This window comes from Solanum stenotomum, chromosome 8, assembly GCF_019186545.1.
Source record: "Solanum stenotomum isolate F172 chromosome 8, ASM1918654v1, whole genome shotgun sequence".
Taxonomy (NCBI): Eukaryota; Viridiplantae; Streptophyta; class Magnoliopsida; order Solanales; family Solanaceae; genus Solanum; species Solanum stenotomum.
The window spans coordinates 10,939,488-10,961,233 of record NC_064289.1 but is presented as its reverse complement, the minus strand read 5'-3'; the positions used below and the strand labels follow the sequence as shown (position 1 = coordinate 10,961,233).

The 21,746-nt window shown below is 35.0% G+C and overlaps 3 protein-coding genes across 5 annotated transcripts; 1 reads left to right on the top strand and 2 right to left on the bottom strand.

Moving 5' to 3' along the window:
* Nucleotides 1-341: 341 nt before the first annotated feature.
* LOC125874929 (metal tolerance protein C4) lies at nt 342-6,718 on the top strand. Of its 2 annotated transcripts, XM_049555980.1 has the most exons (13): nt 342-901; nt 1,006-1,060; nt 2,090-2,222; nt 2,320-2,375; nt 2,748-2,862; nt 2,958-3,015; nt 3,128-3,246; nt 3,323-3,442; nt 3,992-4,093; nt 4,169-4,241; nt 4,320-4,387; nt 6,028-6,088; nt 6,164-6,718. In XM_049555980.1, the coding sequence occupies exons 1-13, from the start codon at nt 595-597 to the stop codon at nt 6,286-6,288; spliced, it is 1,392 nt and encodes a 463-aa protein (XP_049411937.1). In that variant the 5' UTR covers nt 342-594; the 3' UTR covers nt 6,289-6,718. The 2 variants fall into 2 exon arrangements, with proteins under 2 accessions (XP_049411937.1, XP_049411938.1); XM_049555981.1 differs by lacking the exons at nt 6,028-6,088; nt 6,164-6,718 and adding an exon at nt 5,268-5,376.
* A 309-nt stretch (nt 6,719-7,027) lies between these two features.
* Nucleotides 7,028-11,483, bottom strand: LOC125874933 (protein MANNAN SYNTHESIS-RELATED 2-like). 2 transcript variants are annotated; one of them, XM_049555986.1, is made up of 6 exons: nt 11,181-11,483; nt 10,496-10,604; nt 10,325-10,395; nt 9,255-9,340; nt 7,751-8,330; nt 7,028-7,564 (listed from the first exon to the last, which is right to left on the bottom strand). In XM_049555986.1, exons 1-6 carry the CDS (start codon nt 11,274-11,276, stop codon nt 7,286-7,288), a joined length of 1,221 nt encoding a protein of 406 aa, XP_049411943.1. In that variant the 5' UTR covers nt 11,277-11,483; the 3' UTR covers nt 7,028-7,285. The 2 variants fall into 2 exon arrangements, with proteins under 2 accessions (XP_049411943.1, XP_049411944.1); XM_049555987.1 differs by having other exon boundaries at nt 10,325-10,392; nt 11,181-11,427.
* A 2,518-nt stretch (nt 11,484-14,001) lies between these two features.
* LOC125874935 (uncharacterized) lies at nt 14,002-18,289 on the bottom strand. The gene is made up of 7 exons (XM_049555988.1): nt 17,856-18,289; nt 17,679-17,741; nt 16,768-16,904; nt 16,307-16,344; nt 16,160-16,205; nt 14,925-15,089; nt 14,002-14,272 (listed from the first exon to the last, which is right to left on the bottom strand). The coding sequence occupies exons 1-7, from the start codon at nt 18,224-18,226 to the stop codon at nt 14,091-14,093; spliced, it is 1,002 nt and encodes a 333-aa protein (XP_049411945.1). The 5' UTR covers nt 18,227-18,289; the 3' UTR covers nt 14,002-14,090.
* Nucleotides 18,290-21,746: the final 3,457 nt, after the last annotated feature.

Sequence of the window (21,746 nt, the reverse complement as noted above, 5' to 3'; positions counted from 1 at the left end):
TTGTGTAGTAATTTTATGGCCTAATTCGCTAGACGTAATCTTAAAGAACTTTTTGTCTTGTTCAACATAAGTTCGATAAGAAGTAAGTTATGTCTTTTGCAACATAACTTGTAAGTTCTAAAATTGACATTTATAGTTATGCTTTTTTAGGACATAACTTGTAAAATTCGAACTAAACTTTTGCCTCTATCGCTATAACTTGTAATGTCTTTTTAAAGTATAATTTATAGTACATTATAATAAAAAATTATCTATTAGAGTATTTCAAATTTCAAAGTCATGGACATTTATGTGAATGACCCAACGATGGTCCATTGACAGGTCGAAGGCCAAGTTCAACAGCCCAAACATAGTTAATTCACGAAAATTGGGAAGGGGACAACGCTTTTAGGAAATATGCTTCTCTTTACCCATGGAGAATCTCTTGAGGGGACTTTCCGATTTCACCATTGATGACTATCCGTCTGCAACTCTATTTCAATGCAATGAGTTTTGGAGTTCACATTCATTGCAAAACCTCAAAACCCTAAAGCCTTAGTGAAGTTCCGAAATTACTTTTGCTCGAGTATATAGTCTTTTGTTTGTCACGCATTGATGCCTACTCCTCGCGTTCTCTCTGCTCTTCGCTGCTATCGCCATCGTTATCAAGGATCGTATTCCCTCTCTGCAGCCCTAGATAAATTTGATTTTGATGCTTTTCACACTTGCTCATCTGAAATCAAGGAAGAAACTAAACCTCATTTGGATGCGTATCATAGATTTCAATGCAATCCGTGTTCAAACTTCAGTGGAGGTCAGGGGCCTTCATTCGCATTGCGCAGTATATTCTCGGTTAATTCTTCGCGAAATGTGGTATCGTGTTCGATTTCCAGAAAGAGTAGTCACCTGTTCCTCAGCCGCGGTGAGTGTCCTTTCACCATAACTCAGATACGAATTCCGGAGCAAAATATAGCTTTACCAATTAGAGTTCCTATGTGTAGTGTTTTAGAAAATTGCTCTTTTCAGGTTTGATTACCAGAGCTAAGAAGATAAAGACAATAGAAGTGGTGGATGATCCTGGGTAACGTGTGTTGTTCTCATCATATATGATGTTCCTTTTGTTTTCTTTTTAGACACAATTGAATAAATAGCCTTACTGTTTCTTAGAAATTTGCAAATTTAACCTTATTATGTTGTTAGCATAACAAGTCCCTCATCATCATTCCATATCCCTTCCCGTAGGACAAGGGGAAAGGTAAGCAACAAATAAAAATAACAATGGACTGTAAGCTCATGCTCCCAACCCTGGTGGGCATGATAATCAGACACCAATGCTTGTGAACTATAACAAGTTGACAAACACATTAGTCTATATCAGCACAAGTAAGTCCAAACATCACCGTTTTGGAAGAAATATTGATTAAAATTACATGAAATGAGCTATCAGTGTCTCATTACATTAACAGAAAATTTAGGTTAAATTGTATATTTGACATGCATAAGAGAATATTTGTGCAGTTGATATTCCTAAAGAAAACTTACTTTGGGATTTGGACACAGCCACTATGGTACTATCTTCTATGTTCCACTGGAACTCAGTTGTCTTATTGCAAGTAATTTAATCATCATTCAAAGGTGTTACTCGGGGAGGTGATAATTCCATATTCAATCAAGTAGCACTCAATAACATTAAATGGATTTCAACATGTTTGCTTAATTTGGACTCCATTTGGTCAGACATAGTAGTGTTTCACACAGTGTTCAGGAAAGCGAGCGCTTTATCGTTTAAAGCGAAGCGATGCGAGCCTTCTACGCTTCATAGACTAGAATGAGCATGTGAGCGCTTCATCGCTTAAAGCGTGAAGCGGGGCCTTATCGCTTTTTTCTGCTTCATGCTTCCCTGAACACTGGTTTCACATAGAGTGGTGGAAATGACTTCACTATCAAAGTGATTAATAGTTTCTCTAGATTAAAATGTTTACATCAAAACCTTATCCTGTACAATCGTGGCAACCTACATTGACTAAAAAAAGAAGATATTTCTTAGCTAAAACTATGAATCTATATATTGTGTCACCATGTAATTTGTTCTTTTTTTTAATTTCCATAGCCAGCGAGCAGTCACAACAGCTTTATGGTGCAATTTTCTTGTCTTTTCCCTGAAGTTTGGGGTCTGGTTTGTCAGTTCCAGCCATGTCATGCTGGCTGAAGTTGTTCATTCAGTTGCGGATTTCGCAAATCAGGTATTGCACATGTTCAAAACTAACTTGGCCTAGAATGAGTCAAGTTCTATCTTTAATATTTCATCAATCAAACAAATCTTGATTGCTCGCTTTGTAGGCGCTTCTTGCTTATGGTTTAAGTAGCTCCAGACGTGCACCAGATGCTATCCACCCGTAAGTCCCAATACCTTGACATTGCAGACATGCTCCCCCCTCCCCCTTTCCTTTTTTTTTCCCCTTTCCTTTTTTTTTTTAAAAAAAAATTCTATTGCATTTGAGTAAAGCACATCTGTAGATATAGCAGTATTCTCTTCCATTGCAAATTGAAAATATTAACCACTGATTTGGTGAATGTGCAGCTGTATCGTACAAGATATTTGTTTTTCAAATATATGTGTCTGGCCAAAGCTTTAACAACAATAAATCGAACACATTATGATTGATTTGGCCTTACACCGATATAGTGGAAAAGATTTTTTATCTGGTGACATGTGTATCCGAGGCTTAGAGGCTGATGAACTTGTTGAACGTATTTTATCATTTCAGATACGGCTACTCCAAGGAAAGATTTGTCTGGTCTTTGATATCTGCTGTTGGTATCTTTTGTCTTGGTTGTGGTGCTACTATAGTTCATGGAGTACAAAACTTGTGGACTACTGAGGTACTTTTATTGAAATACAGTGATCCATCGTCTGTTGTTAAATACTGTGCATTCACATCAACTAGAACTGTATTCTTCCTATGTACTTGTTTCAGCAACCTACAAATATTGGATATGCAGCACTGGTGATTGGTGGCTCATTCATTATAGAGGGTATGAATTCTTCTCTAATAAATACAAGTAGTTAGAATGTTTGTTCCTTTTATGTTTTCTACCACTTATCTCACTCTCTACATATTCTTTCCGAACCCTGGATTTCTTTTAGGTATTTCTCTCGTTGTGGCTATTCAATCTGTCAGAAAAGGAGCTGCAGCTGAAGGAATGACAGTGAGAGATTACATTTGGCGTGGTCATGATCCTACAGCTGTAGCTGTCATGACAGAGGTGACCAACATGCTTTCTTGAGCTCCTACTCATGATGTCTTTGTCAGTGATGTGTAATATGATGTTCAATTTGTAGGATGGTGCTGCAGTTACAGGTCTAGCCATTGCTGCCGCATCACTGGTTGCTGTAAACGCCACTGGAAATCCAATTTACGATCCCATTGGTTCCATTATAGTGGGCAACCTCCTAGGAATGGTATGTGATGCTAAACCTTGAACTTGTCCTGAAATTCAGGCATTGTAATCTATATGTATTTTCAATGTGTCAGCATAATTCAAAAATGATGATACCCCACATGAATGAAATGATGATTTCTTAAAAATGCGAGTTCATGAATGAAATAAAATATTGAGTATAAGAAAATGGATCAAAATGCAGCAGGATAGATATTGATGATTCATATAGCCAATTCTAGTTTAGATAGGGATCAAGTGATTGTTGTTGTTCTTAGCTCTTGTATCTTGGTTCTGAAGTTAATACTGGGGCCGAAGTAACTTGGGTGACTGTGAATTAGCATATAAGAGAGATGTTGACCGAGACAAGTGAAATTTGAAGACTCGTCTCACAAAATGCTTTCCAGTGTTAGTGATGCACTCTATCTGATACAACGACTGATGACATGGATGACTAAACTTTGTTGTCAGTAATAAGTGTCTGATGCCTTTACGTTCTTTGCTTGTCATCTCAAACTTAAGTTTTGGAAAAGGGGAAGATTATTATGTGACAATGCAATTTGAAATGCAGGTTGCTATATTTCTGATTCAGAGAAATCGACATGCTTTGATTGGTAGAGCAATTGATGACAATGACATGGATAGGGTTCTTCAGTTCCTGAAAAATGATCCAGTATGTTGATTCTTGATCGCTCTACTCTGCTAACCTCATTGCCTAACTAAACCATCCAAACTTTACTTGCTACAGGTTGTTGATTCCATTTATGATTGCAAAAGTGAGGTGATTGGGCCTGGGTTCTTTAGGTTTAAAGCTGAGATAGGTGATGGGATCTGGTTCTTCATTTCTTTTCTTCAGTTTCTTTAAGGTACACCTCCTAATATGTTGCTTTATATTGCAGACTTCAATGGTGTAGTGCTGGTTCAAAATTATCTAGAGAGAGCTGGACGTGAAGAGTGGGCTAAACAGGTTATTAGTTTCGCATGCTAACTTCTTTATTCTTCCACCACACCACATTTCATTGGGGTGAGTGAGGGAAAAATGCATCTAGTTTTTGCATTTCAGTAGCTGACAACATCAATGGATTGATAGAGTCCTTCATCTTTCCTAAAATAGAAGACATTTGATACTTCTTTACCATGCCAACCTGGTGGCAGATCTTCGGCCCTACATTGGTGTTTCTCAAGATGACTTGTTTAGGAAGATGTAATAAAACTCAACATAAATTCTTAGAATACAATAATCTATAGGATAAAGCCAAATTGGAAAACAAGTGAGGGTACAGGTGGATCTGATGTGCATTATTATAGATAATGATTCATCATATGAATGATATGAAATACAAACGTGTTCACTTGTTTGTAACACACACACATTAGTTTGTCCTGATTTGTGTAAAATTCTTTGAGTTGGCATGGTTGATTTGACTTGCATAGTTTATTCTTAGTTGCAGAACAATTTGAAGTTTTGGAGAAGTTGTGTAATGAAAAATAAATTCATGATTAAAATTTTAGCTACTCTATTAGATTAGTTTTAAGTTCGTTCATGTAGTTGTAGAGCAATTTGAAGTTCTGGAGAAGCCGGTGTGGTGAAAAACAAAATGATTGAAATTTTAAATATTACATGAGTTTTAAGTTTTGAAACGTTGCAGAATTGTTGGATATTATTATCTAAAGAAATATGTTGTGTATTTTGGGACATCCTTATATAAAAAGATCAAAATTATTTTGGTAAACGATGGATGAAAAGTGCTAATTTGTATGTTTCTGCATCATGTCTGTGTGTTTGTGCTTCATAGTTCAAGTAACGGCCTCCTGTACCCTCAGCTGTTCATCTTTCCTACTTACAGTTGATCATCATCTGCAAGATTCTTTAAAGCCTATTCTCCTAGAGATGAGTTGTATCCTTTTATGTAGTCACGTCATTACCAGATAAAAGAGCTCATTTTTAAATAACTACATGATTTTGGCTCAATTATCTACTTCATTCCGGATTTGTGGTATCTGCTGCAACTCTGCTAACCTGACCCAGCATGGGACTGATATTACGGATGAATTTTATCCCATCCACAACAAACTTTTTGGCTTAAGTTGTTTGTTTCTATCCAAGAAAATCCGAACTATTTGATTAAATCTGTGGAGCATAGAGTTTCACCAAGATATTTAACACACACATGTTTGACAAATAGTGTTCCAACCATATGCTAACAGCTACAGGTTTAGCAATTAATCTTGCCGAGGATTTTACTTTAAGATTGTATCTGTCCTTGACATGGAAACCTGGATAGAACAAAGATATTATGCTTCATTGATGTAGGACTATCTGCAAGTTTCTTGACCCTACATTTTTGCTTCTTTTTTTTTTTTGTAGTGATGTAATATATGCTTGGCACATAGTTCATTTCTTGCTAATACATTCTTGAAGTTCAGTTACTTCATCTCTATTTGATTTTGCGAACATTGATGACATATTTCTTGAATTATCACAACTTAAGCTTGAAATATGAAGACCATAAATATTATTTCACTTTCTTCTTCACCCTTGAGGACATGTTGTCTACAAGCATTATTGATTTGTAACATCCAGTTATTTTCTCTTTTCATATTTAGTTTCGAGAGGCTTCAGAGCAGAAGGATGATGCAGCTTTACTGAAAATGATGTCAATATATGGTATGCCTAACTTTGAACGTATGGTTGTGAATTGCACCTGTTAAATGCTATGAACTTTCTCTTCTTTCTTGGCAGGTGAGGAAGTTGTCACAGCACTAGGGAGTGAAGTTGATCGGCTAGAAAAAGAAATCCAGGAAATAGTTCCAGGCATTAGGCATGTGGACATTGAAGCCCATAATCCAATTGTGCCATCCCCATGAGTATACATCTTAATAAAAATATTGAGCTATGCGTTAACTTCTTGTTCAAATTATAACAAAATGGGATACATGATTGATGAATTCTGGGAATATCATTATGCTTGGATGCTCCCAAAGAAGCTTTCTCTACACCGACAGCTGCATAGAACTCGTTTGAAGGATTTGACATTTCAGTGTAGGGGATAATGATCCTCTGCTTGTATTTTTCTTGTGAGAATAGAATAGAAGCTTTTAATCATTTCCGGCTACAGTTGTACTAGTGCAAAGAAACTCAGTGACATGAAAGGCGCCTTGGAGAGATTAGATATCCATTATTAGCAGTGTAAAGAACGGTTCCTGGTTATTATTCTCTACTATCAATTGTTATTATGTAATATATGAACATTAGAGACATCAGACAAGTGATAATTCAACAGTGCCGATTTTTTTTACTTTCCATAAACTTATATGCTAAAGGCAAAGCTTAATATTTAGAATTAGTATTAGTCCTAAAAGTGATAAATATTACGAATCCACGGGCATGACAAACTTAAATATTGATATGATATTCTTTCAGAATAAGAACTGTAAATGGTAGTGTTGGAGAAGACGATAGATTTTGAGATAGTCATTGAAGCTTGTCTATATAGTACATGATGGCAGCGCATAAATAGAAGGTCATAGGCTATTTAATTGCACTACTTATAAGGGAACGCTCCAATCTCCATTGATTGGAATGGAGTTGACAACAATCATAACAAAAAAAATTTCAACACGCCAAGAGTTTTTGTTTGAAATAGCTTTACTGACATGTAAAAAAAAATCTGCTCTACAAATGTTAAATTCAACATTCGACTATTTGTGGCCTGATCTTTTCCATCAAGACCTCTAATAAATGGTAGGCTTAATTCTATGAACCAAACAAACCTGTGTTTCTTACAAACATAAGTGCAAGGAATACGTAGAAGAAATCTGCCATCTCAATCACCTGCATTTTTCAGCCTTTCTTCACAGGGAGCTAGCAGAAACATGAATAGGCGAAATGGTTCTTCTTTGAGACATAATGGGACATGTAATCTGTTAAAGCAGCAGAAGAGCCAGGAATATCAGCTGGAACAAGTATCTGTGTCTTTCCGGAAGCAATTCTCTTACCAGCCACATTGGCATAAAAGAGGCCTGAAATTGCTGGTACGAAAACATCACTCTCAGAACACATGTAGAAGTCGATTACTTTCTCCAGTTCAGAAGACTCTGAGTCGAGAAATTTTGCCTTCTTGTCAATGGGCATTATGCTTTCCTGCAGTTGTGTTTTCGGAGGAGTAAGCAACACAAATAGTAAAAGCACACATGGAGATACATGGAAGCATATAGATTCTTTTACTTCCAAAACATACAATCGAAACTAACTTATCATAATCTAAAATCTATGACAGTAGAGCAAAATATTGTGAAACAGTAAATACAAATAGTAAAGAAACCGGACCTTTGTATATGTTTTAGGAAAGAGATCCTTCAATGCATCAAGGCTGCTATCCCACCTTGATTGAGTCAGATATAGAGTTGTATCCTTATTGAAACCAATTTTTCTCAAGAACATACCAATCTCCTCTGGACCATAGCAGCTCTTTGATTTAAGAGAACTGTCACCTTGGCAACTCTTTTTCTCCAATATATCAACCCTCAGATCCACTGCAATAAACTGTCCTTTTGACTTTGCGCTCAAAGTTCTTAAGCGCTCCACCATGGACTCAACTACTTCATTAACTTCTGGTTTAAGCTCTAGAGTTCCAAACATCGACATACATGCAATTGAGTCGACATTACTCTTCTCTTTCGTTTTTTTCATGTTCACTGAAGGAAAGTATGTTGCCAGCCTTATGTTTCCCTTAGATGTGAAAACTGGTTCAATGTTTTCAGCAATATAATCTTCAGAAACCCTATTTGGAACCTTCACAACAGCAAGATTTCTTGCTGAGACTTCAGCAGGCTGAGTTGTTGCTACTTTGACCACACCATCTAGGCTTCTCACGAAGTGTTCAACATCATAGATGTCTTCAAAATTCCTGAAAGTCACAAATGACCTTCATGAATCTTCAAACTCTGGGTGACTAAAAGTGTGGACCTAGATGATATGAGAACTAACGATAAAAATTCACAGATGATCAGCAGTACTGAAAAGCCGTTAGATTTTGAAAGAGCTCTTCAAATATTCAACAAGCTCAATATAATTCCAGCTTCCAAAGGTTATAGTTCTACAGAAAGAAACTTCAACTAGGAATGGCTCATGAAAATCATATCCAATGTCTGCCTCAGGATTCAATCTCCAAATTACAGTTATTGGAGACAAAAGAATGTAGAAAAGTGTCTAGAGTCTGCTAGGGCTTTAAACACAATTAAATCGCTTTTCTAAAACAAAGGCAACACAGACACATAAATAAGAAAAAATATTAAGTACAAATAATAATCATATGAGCCAAGAAAGAGAAAAGGAGCAGTAGGAGACGAGAAAAAAATTGGTAGAGCTTTGTGCCATGTGCACGATCTCTTTTAATTGGACATTGACAAGCTCTTCCAAGCTGGGAACAACAACATCCCTAATGCACTGTCTTGGGAGGGTAGAGTGTATGCTGACCTTACCCCTACCTCATAGGTAGAGAGGTTGTTTCAGATAGACCCTCGGCTCAAGGCTCTCCAAACTGGGAATGGAGTGAATGAAAATAAGGAAGATGTAAGAAAATAAATAAAGGAGATCTTGCCCAAAGAAATGCATGCAGTCTCTTGACTAATGAGTGAGAGCTTAGTTTCCATCTGGGCATATCAGGCACAAGAAATATGCTGTTCCAAGGGTGTATAGAGAAAGAATAACTCAAGTAACCTTTATGAATGTCAAATACAGATTAAAATTCTTTAAATAGTTCTCATTTGAAACAACATTAAAACTCTGCAAGGATAACAATACATAGGGAACACACATAGAGAACACTGACCTCTTATCCCCAGGTTTGCTCCCTCTGATGTCTGGGATTACAAGAGTTGCACGCAGATACCTCGCTACTATAACTGCATCAGTAATCTAACATGCCAGTTCCACACATAATAAGACAATAGAAGAGAAGACAAACATAGACGCAACTCTGTATAAGTCTAACTCATCCTATAACATTTACAAGAATCCGCACTTTGCTGGCAGCATAAACAGAAAGGCAAAGTGATGATGTAATATAAGAAAGTGCCAGATATTACTCCAAGCTAATGAGAAATAACCATGATATAAGGAATACAGCAATATCAAGTAGTGGTTTAAAGTTCAGTTTCTATCCCATCCAACCCCTACCCACTGCATGTTGGCATAAAGAAATGTGATTGGAGACAGAAACTGTAGTCACAGTGAATAACCACATCTCAACCAAGAAGAATGAACATCAAATATGGATTAAAGAAAGACCCATCAAAGTAACTATGCGCTTAGCACCCCTACACAGAAGAAATAGATACAATTCATATGACCACTTGAAATATTTGAATGGCCTGGAATCTAGAGCACCATACACAATCATTTCAGATCAGAAGCAAACAGACCAACTAAAAATGTAAGGTGGACAAGTAATCTTAGACGATTACCAATACCCGCAGAGTGAAAAGAAACAAATTCTCAAGTGTAAACGTAACCAAAAAAGCAATAAAATGGATGTCCAATGTAATTTTTCCACTTTAATAGCTAGTTATGCCTCATCTACTGTAGTTTTATAAGGTTTTCCCAAAAACATGAAATGCGACAGTGTTGTGCTCCTTTTACGGTTTTCAACACTTGAGTAGGAGATAGAATGGTGCTGAGTCCTGCTGTTGAATGTCTCCGTGAATCATCCTAAACATTAGTAAATTATGTACAACACAAATAACATCAAGAGCAAACTTGTAGATACCATTTGCAGCAAACAAATGCTTGACTATAAGATAGAACCTAGAGTTTGCAATTAGTTTGTCAAGTAAATTGCAGGTAATTATCCACCTACATACTGCTATTTGATAAACTCAAGATCTAACACTAGTAAGATACCTGAGAGACATGATATTCAGGACCATTAGTAAGTGAGAAGGTAACAAATCCTTCTGATTGGTCAGCTTCTTCTGTTAAGAAAATCATAGAATAACAGATGTACAAATTGCTTGAAAGAAATTAAGATAGTAAAAGATAACCTTAAGAAATCGAGATTATTAAACCACTCACGGGGAACTGGTTTAGTCCAACAAGGCTTTAGGGATTCACCACCCTTCATCCAAGGGCCATTTCCCAGGCTCTGCTTACTGGTACTATGGATAGATATATCAGAATCCACCTTCATCGAGAGGAAAAGGATCAAAAGAAATCAGAAATGTCCAAACAATTAAACAAAGAATATCACATAATCAAATGTTGACACTAGACACTGTTTTATCTGTTTTTGGCATAATCTTATAGAATCTCTAAATGCAGAAATTAATTAGACAGATCATTTTTAGCCAAGGCTAAGCCAGAAAACACGGGATCTTTCAGGAAACTATGAAATCTACTAGGTAACAGTAGTGAAAGTTTGCTGCAACTGCCCGCTGAAAGCTGGTGAGAATATTTGTTGATTGAAAATACTAGAAGCTTTTCAAAACAAGTTAAATACTGCATAGTTCGATTCATTTCGAACAATATAATGAAAACATAATGGATCAGAGCCAGAACAAAATCTAAAGCAGCAGTAGAACAAATAACTCAACAAAGCCAAAAACAAAACATCAATCGGCCAAAAATGGAGAGCAACAAGTGTAATTACGCAGTTGGAATAGCCACTAATGGAGATGTACAAATCCACGGTACAAAAAGGAACATAACATCAAATGAACTCAAAATCAAATAGTTAGAGCATGATTATGATAGGAATTACTGGATAAAAGTGATCCCTCGTGATCATGTTGCCGAGCATTACAAACATAGTAACAGTAAGAACACCAGCAACAATTTGTCTCGGATCCACTGCCATATCTCACGGATCCACAAAAGCTCTGTTCACAAGGAATCAAATATGGAAGAAGTTGAAGGTACACTGTGCACAGAGTAACATAGAACAGCAACTTCACAGTGAAAATGTGTATTAGGATGCTGAGTTTTATATATAAATGATTAAATTACAAGCAAGAAAAACTAAAAATCCGGCGGGACAAATCACCACTTTTGGTAATTAAGTAGAATTAGCAGCAAGTGTAGCAGTGCTATTTGTTGTAAATTTACCAAGTTGGATTAATTAGGGCCAATCAGGATAAGGACAGACTGACTGACAGAGTGGCGCTCCCACTATTTATTTGTTTATTTTTTTCGACGTTCATTTTTCTGCCACCGACACTTCTTTTGAAAACGATTCAGCGCCTAAACACAACGCCGTTATCTTTCCGGCCCAAAATTTCGTAGTACCGATTGATCGGGTATGAAGTTTAAAAATACGAAAAAGACTTTGTTAATTTACTGAATTATCTTTAATTTTAGTTGATTTTTTTTCACGATAAAATGTTAACTGAGACTCAATAAGAAGTATATAGAGATGACCAAAAAAGATGGAGTATGAAAGAAAATACTCATTTTGAGCATATATTATGGAAAATGAAAGAAAAAAAAAAGGTGAAGTTATGACTTATCATGTGCTTCATCAGATAATAAAAGGTAATCCTACTTTTGTTTTCTTTGATTTTTTTAATTTTTTTAAAAATATCTTGTGTTTTATAGTAAATCTTTTTTATTTAGTTTAAATGTGTAAATATTGTTCAAAAATAAAATCAAAGAACCTAGATCTGCTTATACACTGGCACTCTAACCTTTCATTCCTCTTTAGACAAATTATTAAAATCGATCCCAATTTAATGTAAACACTTGCCTTTTTAATATGTTCAGAAAGAGAGTGTAATTTTTTAATATTTAGAAATAACTTAATTTTATATGCTTATTTTATCCTTAATAATGGGGCATTGCAATACTATTATTGTCTAATAGCTTTTATAATAATAATTAAGTTTACTATTACCCTGTCGGTAATTTTCAGCTAAATAGGTCAAATTTATTTTAGATCACAATTTTTAAAAAATATTTTTAAAACTTTTTCTTATACCTAATCAAATAGTGTTTTTATATAAATAGAGCGGAAAAGAAAGTGAGTTAATCTATCATACTCTCTATTTCAAAAAGAAATCATAAACGGTTGGTGTACAATGATCAATTTTTTTTTTGTCTCAATCTGGATATCGACTTATTAGTCTTTTTAAATACATTTTACATAAATTAGAATCTACAAGTTGTCAAATTAAATAATAAAAAAGTACATTGTGCAACAACATTATGATAAAATGTAGTAATTTAAATTCTAATAATGTCATGTAACGTGGAAAAAACAGAACAATATCTACCCACTAGAGGTGCACGTCATCTCCGGCGTTGGATAAATGAAAATTTCAAAAATCCTACAATTGTTGTCTAGTAATTAAAACAAATAAATAAATAAATAGGTTGAAAGAGATGGTGAAAGAAAAAATACACTTCATTTATTTCTCTTTTACACGTTTTTTAAAAAAATATTAATTTCAACAATTTTATCCTTATGATTTTCTTTATTGAATATTTATTCTATTGAGGTGTTTGAAGTATTTAAAAACAATTAATAGTATTAAAAACAAAATGATTAAATTTTTTTTATCTAAAACTTTTAAGATAACAAATAATTTGAGATAATTATTTTTAAAAAATAAAAACAAATAGTATATCTTCTCCTTCCGCCCACTTTTATTTGTCATGTTGCACTTTTCAAAAGTTAATTTGACTAATTTTTTAATTTAAAATAGATTACATTAATTCGATATTTTTTTTAAAAAAAATTAGATATTGAAAAACTATACGATACGTACAATAAATTGTAATTTTTTGCATATCAATATGATGAAAAAATACATCGTAAAATATTGATCAAAGTTTTTATAGTTTGACTCTAAAAAAGAAAATCATGACAATTAAAAATGAACAAGGGAGTATCTATTTTTCTTATATTGGGCAAAGAGAAGAGAATATAAAAGAGGACGAAAAGAATGGAAAGGTTGTTGAGTGAGGTTGATTGGCCGCCTCACACAAGATTGGCGCCTCATGAAAAAGGTTAGGTGTGCGGATTTTTTTATTCTTCAACACCCTATTTCATCAGTATATTTAGGTAAATCTAATATCGAGTGAAATGAATCTTGCTCTGATTTCATGTAAAGTAGATTTCATACCTTAAAAAAGTAACTTATGAAGAAAAAATTGTCCAAATTCATAATTTTCTCATCCCATTGATGTGAGGACTTAACAGACATATAACTTTTGTTTCACTCCCCATCAATTATTCCTTTGATTGTATAACAACAAATGTTTCTTGTACTCATACTATTTCCTTTCATTTAACTCTATGTTTGAAAAAGGAAAAAAATCTTCTAGTTACATCACATACTTTCTATGTCATTCCAAGCTCCAAATATGGGGAAATATCCTTTCTTTCTAGAAATCAATCAAATCCACCACATTTTCAACATACAGTAGATTACAACTAAAATTCTTGTTATATGTTTTTTTTCATTCCAACTTCAATGTTTCATCCATTTGTTTGAAAAGTAGAAATAAAACTAGTTTTGATTTTTAACCAAACCAAACCGTGAACAGTGCACAAGCATCCATGTAGAAGTGGCAATAGAAAGAAATGAGACTACAAATGACAATATGTACACTAGTGAAACTTACATACCAAAAGATGGTCAAAGTTAACAAAAGAGTTGACACAACAGAACAACTAACTAGCTGATTGTGGCTGAGAAGATAAATACTCTTTCACCATCAAGATTTCACTACACAGCTTTTTAGGGACTTGTTGTAATGCTTTTCCTTCTTGCCATGCTTGCCCTACCATCACTCCTGGCCCGGCATGACGTATATATATGACTATCTCATCGTTAAATGGCCATGGATGCTCCGCTGAGTTGTTAAAACACCTCAATTAGGTAAGTAATTAGACTGCACTAAACAAAACAACAAAGAAAGCTAGGCAATGCCATATCAATGCAAAGGAAGAGGTTTCATGAAATTGTATCTCTTTAGTAGCAACTTCTATAATAACAATCTAATCGAGAAAGAAACCTACCAGCATCTCAACCCCACCCCTTTTAATTTTCTATGGGATTTTTAGAGAAACAGAAGCACTAGTAGATTTGGTAGCTGATAGTCAGATAGGACAGTGAAAGCAAGAGAAGCATTTAAAGGTGTCCTAGGTTGACATACACAGAAACTTCATGCATACGATTATTATTGATAATATTCGTCTCATAGAGAACATAGTGGGATCATAGGGTCCATAAAAAATTTTCTGCCAGGAACTGACTAGATAAGGTTTTGAACTAGTTAACTTGACAATACAAAGGAAAATGAAATCCAAACAACTACGTACAGGACTCACTACCAAGCCTGGTATTTCAGGACATCTAAATCAGTAGGGAAACAATTGTTTAGGAATGGCTAGGGTAGATAGGCCACTGAAGTTGAAGAAAACAAGGGCTATTGGGTAATATGTGGTTTGCATGAGAAGCTGTCTAATCCTCTTCAACAAGAAGCCTGATGCAATAATTCTCACCTGGCATGGGGAAACCATGAGGAAAATCAGGGAGATCCAAGATTCCATCTTTGAATTCATATGCTAAATCACAAGGCTCTTCTGTAGACATCACTTCTTTGAGTTCATTAACCGTAAAGTACAAAGGAGAAAATGAATTTGAGAGCCCAGAGAAAACTGATTCACCTGCATAATGTGGATGATTGGTTAGGAAAATATACTAGGCAAATTAATTGTGCAGTAATCATATCATGATTTAATCAGTGGTTAGTGTGGAACCTAATAAGCTTATTGCATGTTGCCTGATTCTAATATATTGTTCCTGACCATTATCAGACATATATTCCCTCCATTTTCATTTTGTCTTTGTTTGACAATTTGACTAAGGCACGGAGTTTAAGAAGGCAAGTAAGATTTTTGAATCTTCTCGTCCTAAACAAAGGGTGTGTTCAGTCAAATGTTTTCGATTTTTTCCATGTTTGGTTGGTTAAAATTTTTGGAAAATATTTTCTCTAAGAAAATAAGTTCCTTAAAATGAGGAAAATGACTTCCCGAGTGGAAAATAGAGAAAACAAGTTCCACAAGCGGCATTCTATATTGATTGTGGCCGTCCCACCGTCCAACCCACCTCATCTTCACCCCGTAGCCCACATCCCAACCACCTCACACCCTACCCCACTCCACTTCCAATAATATTTGTCTAGTGTATATACAAATGCTTTTAAGAATAATTTTTTTTTGCTTACGCACTGAACACAAGCAAATAAGTAAGAAACCTACTTATTTTTCTAGAAAACATTTTTCTTCATGCTGAACACACATTCTAAATATGTGGGCAATGTATCAAAATACCGATTGAATCTTGTGGTTTTAGACATGTCACATGGGATGTTGGAAGAAAGAGTTACTAACTATAGTTAGTGACATCCTTTTTTAAATGGACAAAAATGCAAAGTAAAATACGTAAATTAAAACAGAGGGAGTATCGTTTATCTGAGATTGCAGTCTTTGTAATAATAAAGCAACATTTCCAAGCAAGCATGACACTCAACTTATGAACAGACAAGTAACAAACTGCGAAAGAGTTCTCATGATTACAACTGAGTAACAAAATGCAAAAGAAATCTCAAGAATATACAGAGTAACAAGATGCAAAAAGCTTGAAATAAACAACTATCTTCTCTGGAGAAGAATTATTAAAAAAGAAAAGAAGAAGTTGTTTGCACGTAGCTGAAGATAGCTCCTAATTAACTTACTAATGAGTCGCCCATATGTCTTCCCATCACCAGCGTAAAATACAACCTGGCATAAAAATTAGTTCATGAACTCAAGTATTAGCACCAAATTACCAGAGTTGAATTCCTTCAAAAATCAGTTCAAAAGACACCAGTTAAGGGGGCAACCTTTTTGAAGAAATTTAACCAAGCAATCTGCAGTGGCCCTGTTCACATTTCGAAGTATCTTAAAATCATTCACCAAACATTGAATTGAAAATGACATACACTGGTATGTTACTAACAGCTAGTAGAATACAGGTCCCTTTAGAGAAGTAGGACAGATTTCTAAGGATCTAAAGCTCATATAGCACAAGCTGCACAACCATCAGACTCCCTCTATGATTACCTCAACCCAAATCAAATATGTGAATTATCAGTCAAACTCCCTCTGAGTACATGTGATTTCAAAATCTGGTATCATCTAATTGCTTGAAACTTCATATGCTAAGGGCAAATAGGAGAAAGATCAGACAACCAATCTTGGCTAAACTTGGACAACATTTTATCATGGTCCAGAATTATTAGAAACATAAATCAGAACATAGAACTATATGGGTCATGAAATGACAAAAATCAAGATAAGTAACCTCCGCTTGTTCGGCACTTCCAAAATTCAGCAACTGTATCACTATTTCCAGTTGCTAGCAAACTGGATGCACTTTTCTCTACCAGTTTTGAATTATTGTACCGTGTGCCAGCTATCTCCCAAGCTTGTGAAATCAACCTGCTTGAAGTTAAACTGAGGATATGAGGAGATATTGTAATACCATCAATTGTCTGCTATGTTACATTACATAAGCTGACTGTCCCTAGGATGGGTTATATTTAAAAGAGACATAAAAGATAAATCTCTTGAAGTGATAGTTTGAGGTGTAAAGATATGTAATGAGCACAGCAAGCTTCTCAGTCGGGGGAGGAGGAGATAATCATGCTTTTGCATATAGTTAAAGATCCTCCCCACTTTAAGCAATTGTCAACATAATCACAGTAGGTATTCTATGATTCTACAAGCTAATAAAATCCATAAAAGCAAGTCTTTATCATAAATGTATAATAGCCATAGATCACAAAGCAAAGGGATGTCCAGAGGGGCTTAAATAGCAGGGGATGTATGGCGCATAATATCTCAAGATGTCTAATTACTACGAATGCAGTAAAGAAAAGACACATATTCCCTCCAATTTATACAACTAATGTTTACTTTCCTCTAATCAAATGTTTCATAGAATAAACTCTCACATCTTTCAAGAATTCAGATTCATTTTTGTTCAAATCGTTCAAATTTAACCAAAATGTTTTGCTTATGACACTGGTCTCACCTAGGCCAGTAACGTAATACTATCATCTATTCTTATCAATATAGTATACAAGTCATTCTATCCTATTAAATTTCATACTCAGTCGAATCATACAAAAGGGACAGAGGGAAATATTCTCTGCTTCATGAAGCACAAGTCATAAAAGCAAGAGAAAAAAGGAAACCAAGTAACATACAGACCTTGGGTTAAGCAAGGCCAACAGCCTGTGCCGCCTTTCCTCCGGAATATCCTCTATTTTCTTCCTAATCACAACAACAAATAACATGAGAAATGTCGAGACTGAATAATTCCTTAAAGGCTAAAATGAATCAAATTTACTAATCGTCTATCGGGGAAAGTCAGTAATAGTGGTTCACCAGAGATAAAAGGCGGGATTATAAGAAGATGGGTCCAAAGGAATAAGCTCCATGGGGGGGTCAAGGAAGGTGACTGCATCCTGTTCGTCCAAGTACACTATCTTGCCATTCGGTAAAACTTGGTAGGGTTTTTCATCCCACGGTGAGGCAGAGCTGGAGAATGAAGACGAACTTGCCCGTACGGCGGTGCTGTGGTTCGCCCGACGCGAAATTGACAGAGACGCGCCGGACGGAAGAGCTGAGCCAAACTTCGTGGAACAGAAATGGGAAGCTGGCTGCCGATTTTTGCAAGTGATTATTTTGGGGGAGAAGACCACGAGGCTACGGGCGCACGCCCTCTCTGGTGCAGCTGTTGCTTGAGGATACTGCATTGTGAAAAGCCCAGGTTTAGCCAAGTGAAAGGTAAACCATTGTTACTCGAGAAAATTGAAGGAAAGGAATTTAAGTTTTGAATTAACTATTAGTGACTATATTGACCAACAAAAGGTCAAACATACTTAAATATTAAATTAAGTTAATTGTGGATTCAATTGACATTTTCAAAACTTTTCACCCCCTCTCCCCTCAAACGTGAGACCCTCAAACATTCTCCTCTCTCTCGCGGCAGAAAACTTTTCATACTTTCCAAAAATTAAAAATTGTTTCGATCGGGACAATCAATTTCTCCAGCAACTTTCAACTTCCGATGGCCGTACTTTGAACTTTCGATTCTTCTATTCTAACCATCCAAAAGGAACAACAATTTGCAAGTAAAGCTTTATTTTTTTGAAAAAAATTAGGGCCTTCTAGTTTTTTTTTTTTTTTTAATAGCTTTACAATTTGTATATACTCTTCCCTTAAGAGTTGCCTAGGTTTTGTGCGATTCATGTTGAGACAATGAAGTTTTTGCTTGTTTATGCATTAGGAAGTGGACCAACTGATTGTTCTAGGAAGAGCAAATCGACTAACCCCACCCTATGCTTTAGGACAATTTTTGGCAAGATTTGATTTTTATTTGTTTTTTTTGTTTTTTGGGTTACTTGGAGATTGATTTGGATTAGTGGGGTTAGTTGATAATTTAGGTGAGATGGGGAAGAAAAGGGGTTTACCCAATTGGGTTCCTGATGGGTGGAAGGTGGAGGTTAGAACACTCAAGAAAGGAAAGAAAGAAAAATTGTCCCTGCTTTCTTGTTCATTCCTTTTTTCTTAATCTTACATTTGTTTTTGTTTTTGTTTTTGTTGTATTTCGCTTTAGGGATGATAAAGATTGATTCATTTTGTTCTATTCATTTCTGATCTTCCATTGCAATTGTTATTCTTGGCTTAATCTGTACTAATATGATATAAAATCATAATTTTGCTTCCCATAACTATTTACCTAGTTGTGTAACTAAGGGCTATTACTTTGTGTCTTCTCCTTGTTGGATAAATTAGCAAGCTTGATGCCATGCTTCATCTATATAGATAAACTAGGCAAAGTAATTGAACTTAGTAATGGATACTTTGTTGAGATGCATGCAAGCTGATCCAAACATCACTATTAGAAAAAAAGAAAAAGAAAGGGCAAGTTTTGGGAGTTAGTCTTCTTGATCTAAACAAGGTTTTAACTGAAGATGTGCTAGTTTGCTTTTATGGCTGAAGTAGGTAAAAAATTCAACATGTACTTTTTTTTTTAACCTTGTAATGTCTAGACAATATAAGTATATGAAATGTCTTAGTTCTGATAAAAAGTTGATCTTATATTTATCTTTTGAAATTAACTACATTAGGGCCTCCCCTGTTGCAATAGATGACCTATTTGTTACAACATATGGGTTATTTGTTGCAACAAGTGGATTGTCTGTAGATTATTGTATTATGTTGAATTTATTAAATTTATTGCTATCTTTTTTTTATTGATGCACAAATTGATTGTAAGTTTTTTCATTTTTTCTATTTGTAGATAAAATGACTTCCAAAAGAAAAACAAGTGAATCGATCTCTGATAAATCAAGTAAAGTAGCTAAAGTACAAACACCATTAAAATAACTTGTTGTATGAAACAAAATGAAATATGAAAATTGTAGAGGGGGAAGATAAAAATAAAAAATGAAGAAGAAAAGGAAATAAATGATGAAGATGGAGATGATGAAGAATCTGAAATGATAAAGAAAATGAGGAGGAAGTTGAAAAAGAAAGTGAGGAAAGAGATGAAGAAGAAGGAGATGAAAATGAAAGTGATGAAGGAGATGATATTGAAAGTGAGGAAGGAGATAAAGATGTTGTCAAAACTTTTAATATTGACAAGTTTCAGGTAGAGATGCCTATAGATGATCCTACAAATTTGACAGGTGATTTTGTTGTAAAATCAGCCATGTGCGCCAAAGTTGATGCTTTTAGAACGATATTGATGAATGAAATGTTGGATGATTTCTTTAAGTCTAGCTGTTTTGGATACTTTCTTGATCTGCCGGAGGCTAACAATGCACGATTTCAAATGAGCATGGTGTATGATCTTCTCAAGCGCAGGATCAAGCATAAGGGAGATGATGATGATGCTTTGGAGGATAAGAACAAGAAAATGAATGAGATTTAGATAAATTACTGTGGCATGCCTGTTTGTTTTGGCATGAAAGAATTTACCATAGTGACTGGACTGAGATGTCATCCTCCTTCTGACCCTCTTCCTAAAGTTGAACGCTTAAGAAAACCAAGAGAAAAAAAGATATCTAAATCAGTCAAGGTTGGCAAGAAAGGTAAAAAGCCAGTCAACACCAAAACCAACAAAGGCAAAGAAAAACTAAATAATGAAAATGAGTTGTTAGCTATTATTGGACCTAGTTATAAAGCCAAAGATTTGATAGAAGATCTTCAGAGCAAAAAGGTTTTGAAGAAGCACAAAGAGCAACTGTGCTTAGTTTGGTTTGTGCATGTTATTTTATGGGCTGAAGACATCAACAATGTCATGGTCATTTGCTACTGTTTTGCTTTCTTCCAATAGATAGTCTATTTGTTACAACATATAGGCCATCTGTTGTTGCAACAGATGGGCCATCTGTTAGAAATAAAATATATAGGTAGATATTATAATAAATATTTCATCTATTATAATTTATAGATTAGTTTTAATATAAACTACTTTTATTTATAGATTGTACATTAATGGCTTGTCCCCACAAAGCAAAAGATGCAAATGCCATTCTTTTTAACTCTAGAAATTATTGACACAAAATCAGACCCTACAGTGGATCTGATAAAAAAGAATTGGTTGGAGCAACAACGATCAAAAGGGAAGCACATATTGTTTCTGGTGATGCTACTGATGTTGCAATAGATGTTGGTGTTGATGTTGATGTTAATGTTGGTGTTGATATTGGTGATGCTGGTGCTAAAAGTGGTGGTGAGCATGTTGATGATGTTGGTGGTATATATAGTGGATTCAACCCTTTCAGTGGACATACCACATCTTTTGCTCCTTCTTCTAGCTCATGTTCTGCATGTAAATTTGAAGAATGCAAGAACAAAGAGGCTCAGTTAATATCTACTGGTGAAGATGTTAAGAAGTCTCTGATGCTCTTACTAGTGCTGTTAAGAAATTGATATCTAAGAGAGGTATTATTTCATCAAGAAAAAATTTGGAGCCATTCACACCATTGAAGATTAAGAGGAGAAGAAAATCAATTTTCAAGATATTATCAAATATGAAAAAGAGACAACAAATTGCAACTATTTCTCTTCCTTGCAATGTTGAGTCATCTTCAGGACCCATAGAAGAGCAGCAAAAGTTGTAGAAGGTATGGGTTGCTGGAGTCATATTTTGTAAGGTGAAGAACATGATGTTTTGTAATGGCTAATGACAATATTTTATATTTAATAGATGTCCAGTTATTTTACCATGAATTCTATTTTGTAAGCTGAAGACTTTTATATGAA